Source organism: Verticillium alfalfae, genomic scaffold, assembly GCF_000150825.1.
Source record: "Verticillium alfalfae VaMs.102 supercont1.3 genomic scaffold, whole genome shotgun sequence".
Lineage (NCBI taxonomy): Eukaryota > Fungi > Ascomycota > Sordariomycetes > Glomerellales > Plectosphaerellaceae > Verticillium > Verticillium alfalfae.
The window spans coordinates 1,162,825-1,165,600 of record NW_003315036.1 but is presented as its reverse complement, the minus strand read 5'-3'; the positions used below and the strand labels follow the sequence as shown (position 1 = coordinate 1,165,600).

Sequence of the window (2,776 nt, the reverse complement as noted above, 5' to 3'; positions counted from 1 at the left end):
TGTACCAACATCATGGGTTGTCATTTTACAGAACCTAAAATTCATGAAGATTGAGTGCATGCCGAATGCTAGAGAAGCCCAAGAACGCCCCGCACCAGCCCAATACCATACAGACGTCATAATTCATACATGTTTCAACCGCACATGGATGAGGCCAGAACATAGTCGCCGCTGGCAACCTGCCTCCACGTGCTCGTCACCGTGGCCTGCTGTACCTTCATCTTGACGGTACCGTCACGCGCCGGCGGCCCATGGCTGCGGTAAAGAGTGACGTCGTAGACAACGGCGACAGCCATGAGACCAATTTCAACAGTGTACGACTTATGTATCCTGTAGCTCAGAGGTCCCTCGCAGTCCTCGAGGGCCTCCTCTAGAGTGGGCTCCGTCTTGGGACCTCTGGGGTTCTTGTCACCGAAGAGGAGGTAGTTGGACACGACGGCATCCTTGCCCATGTACTTGAAGGCGCTGGAAGGCTTGTCGCAGAGAGCGCGCCAGAAGAGCGTCTCGCCCTCCATGGCGGCCTTGAAGTTGCGCTCCTTGATGGTGTTGGGGCGGTCACCCTCTTCCTCGTCGTCCTCCTCATGCTGTCGGATGCGCTCCTCTCGCTTCCGAGAAACATTGACGTCATTGTCAGAGTCGTCCTCGCTGTCGCCGTGACCGCTGTCGCGGCGTGAGTGCTTTCGGCGACTGGACTTCTTCTTGTCCTTCTTGTCCTTCTTGCCATTGTAGGCCTTGGTGAGAGAGTCGCCGGCGCGTCGGGCAAGCTGCTTGCCCATGTCATCATTGTCGTGGTTCTGTTCGCCCATGAAGGGCTCTTTGCTGTTCAGTCCGTGCGGGGACTTGTCCGTGGTGAGACCGAGCATAGAAGGCATCTTGAAAACTGTGAAATGAAATCGAGTTGCTGGATGGGTGTTGGATTGAAACTCGTGGAATCTGGATATGTCGGGTTGACGACTGCGATGGATGAGGAAACAATGCTCCAGATGCACGGCAAAGACGGGGAGAGGCTCTTGAAGAAGCAGCACAGCAACGCGTCAGAGGCCATGATGTACCGCATACTCGGCCGTGCTGCCAGGATTACTGCCCATCCCGGGGCTCGACAAACTTGTTTACAGCTGGGTCAAGGCCCAGGATTCGTGGTCATATTGAGTCGATTGGTTCTGGATTTTGACGTCATGCCCGCTGATGTCAGTGGTCGTTAGTGGCGCCACAACCGTTGGCCGAAATGACGTATCCGCAGCGGGGTCCAGGGTTAGGGTCGCATCGATCGGTCCAACGTCGCATCCCGTCGGCTTGGACTCATGTCGAAGCTGGACCCTGGCTCTGCTTCCAATAAAGGTCAAATGGCAGCAACCTGGGTCGACAAGCTCACGATAACCGTGTTCACATCGCTTCCAGCCTCACATTATCAACGCAACTCAAGCGCTCACAGTTGTTCCTATTCCTCGTCCTCCGGATTGCGATCAGCTGCAGTTTGATTGGCTCAGGTAAAGAGGCACCAAGATAAGGACGGACCAGCATCGCACATTGCTTCATGATCTGTCCAACACTTCCTTTCCCACACATACGACCATACCTACTGGAAAGCTCGGGATCCCGTCCGCTCTCCCATCGATAAACCAGTAAGGGCCGGATTAGTAGTTGGGTGGGTGACCACTAGCGAATACCTGGTGTTGTATGTTTTTGGTTTTTAAGATTTTGTCCCTGGTGGGCGACGGGATTGATCAATGGTTGAAGGTCTATGAGAACACCTTCGTGATAACTGGCGATATCTATTTTGCTAGCTGCTATGGAATTCATTAGTGAATGATACTCTACCTAGTAAGTGGTTTGGTGTTATATGTTTTTAGTTTTTAAGATTTTGTCCCCGGTGGGCGACGGGATTGATTAATAGTTAAAGGTCTATAAGAATACCTTCGTAATAACTAGCAATATCTATTTTACTAGCTACTATGGAATTTATTAGTAAATAATACTCTACCTAGTAAGTGGTTTGGTGTTATATGTTTTTAGTTTTTAAGATTTTGTCCCCGGTGGGCGACGGGATTGATTAATAATTGAAGGTCTATGAGAATACCTTCGTGATAACTAGCGATATCCATTTTGCTAGCTACTATGGAATTCATTAGTGAATAATACTCTACCTGGTAAGTAGTTTAGTATTATATGTTTTTAGTTTTTAAGATTTTGTCCCCGGTGGGCGACGGGATTGATTAATGGTTAAAGGTCTATAAGAATACCTTCGTGATAACTAGCGATATCTATTTTACTAGCTATTATGGAATTCATTAGTGAATAATACTCTACCTAGTAAGTGGTTTAGTGTTATATGTTTTTAGTTTTTAAGATTTTATCCCCGGTAGGCGACGGGTGTTACGACCTGGCAGCTTCTAAAGAGGAACACTATCAGAGGGGGTTAGGGTTACTATTTAGTAGAAGCTTAGGTTATAACTCTAAGACGATATAGTATCGTAAAGCGTTACGTACTCGTTATAATAAATATAAAGTAAGACTTAGATTAATTACTATCGTAGGAAAGAGTATATCTATAAGTATAAGAATATCTATCCTTTTATACTTATTTCCCTATCCTAAGTTAATCGGGTTAGCGAGCCTATATTAGATAGCTTATTTATTAGTTATTAATAATCCGTAATATTAGGATTATAGTATATTAGCTAATAAGCCGGTTATTAGTTTACTATTATATTACTAGTAAGCTATTACGTAACCTACTAGGTAGGTCCGTTCCTATCTTATCTCGTTTCCTTAACCG

General features: G+C 46.6%; 1 protein-coding gene across 1 annotated transcript; it reads right to left on the bottom strand.

The window, feature by feature from the left end:
* Positions 1-134: 134 nt before the first annotated feature.
* On the bottom strand, positions 135-872 carry VDBG_02873 (conserved hypothetical protein; the record flags this gene model as incomplete). The annotated part of the gene is made up of 1 exon (XM_003006688.1): positions 135-872. One exon carries the CDS (start codon positions 870-872, stop codon positions 135-137), a length of 738 nt encoding a protein of 245 aa, XP_003006734.1.
* Positions 873-2,776: the final 1,904 nt, after the last annotated feature.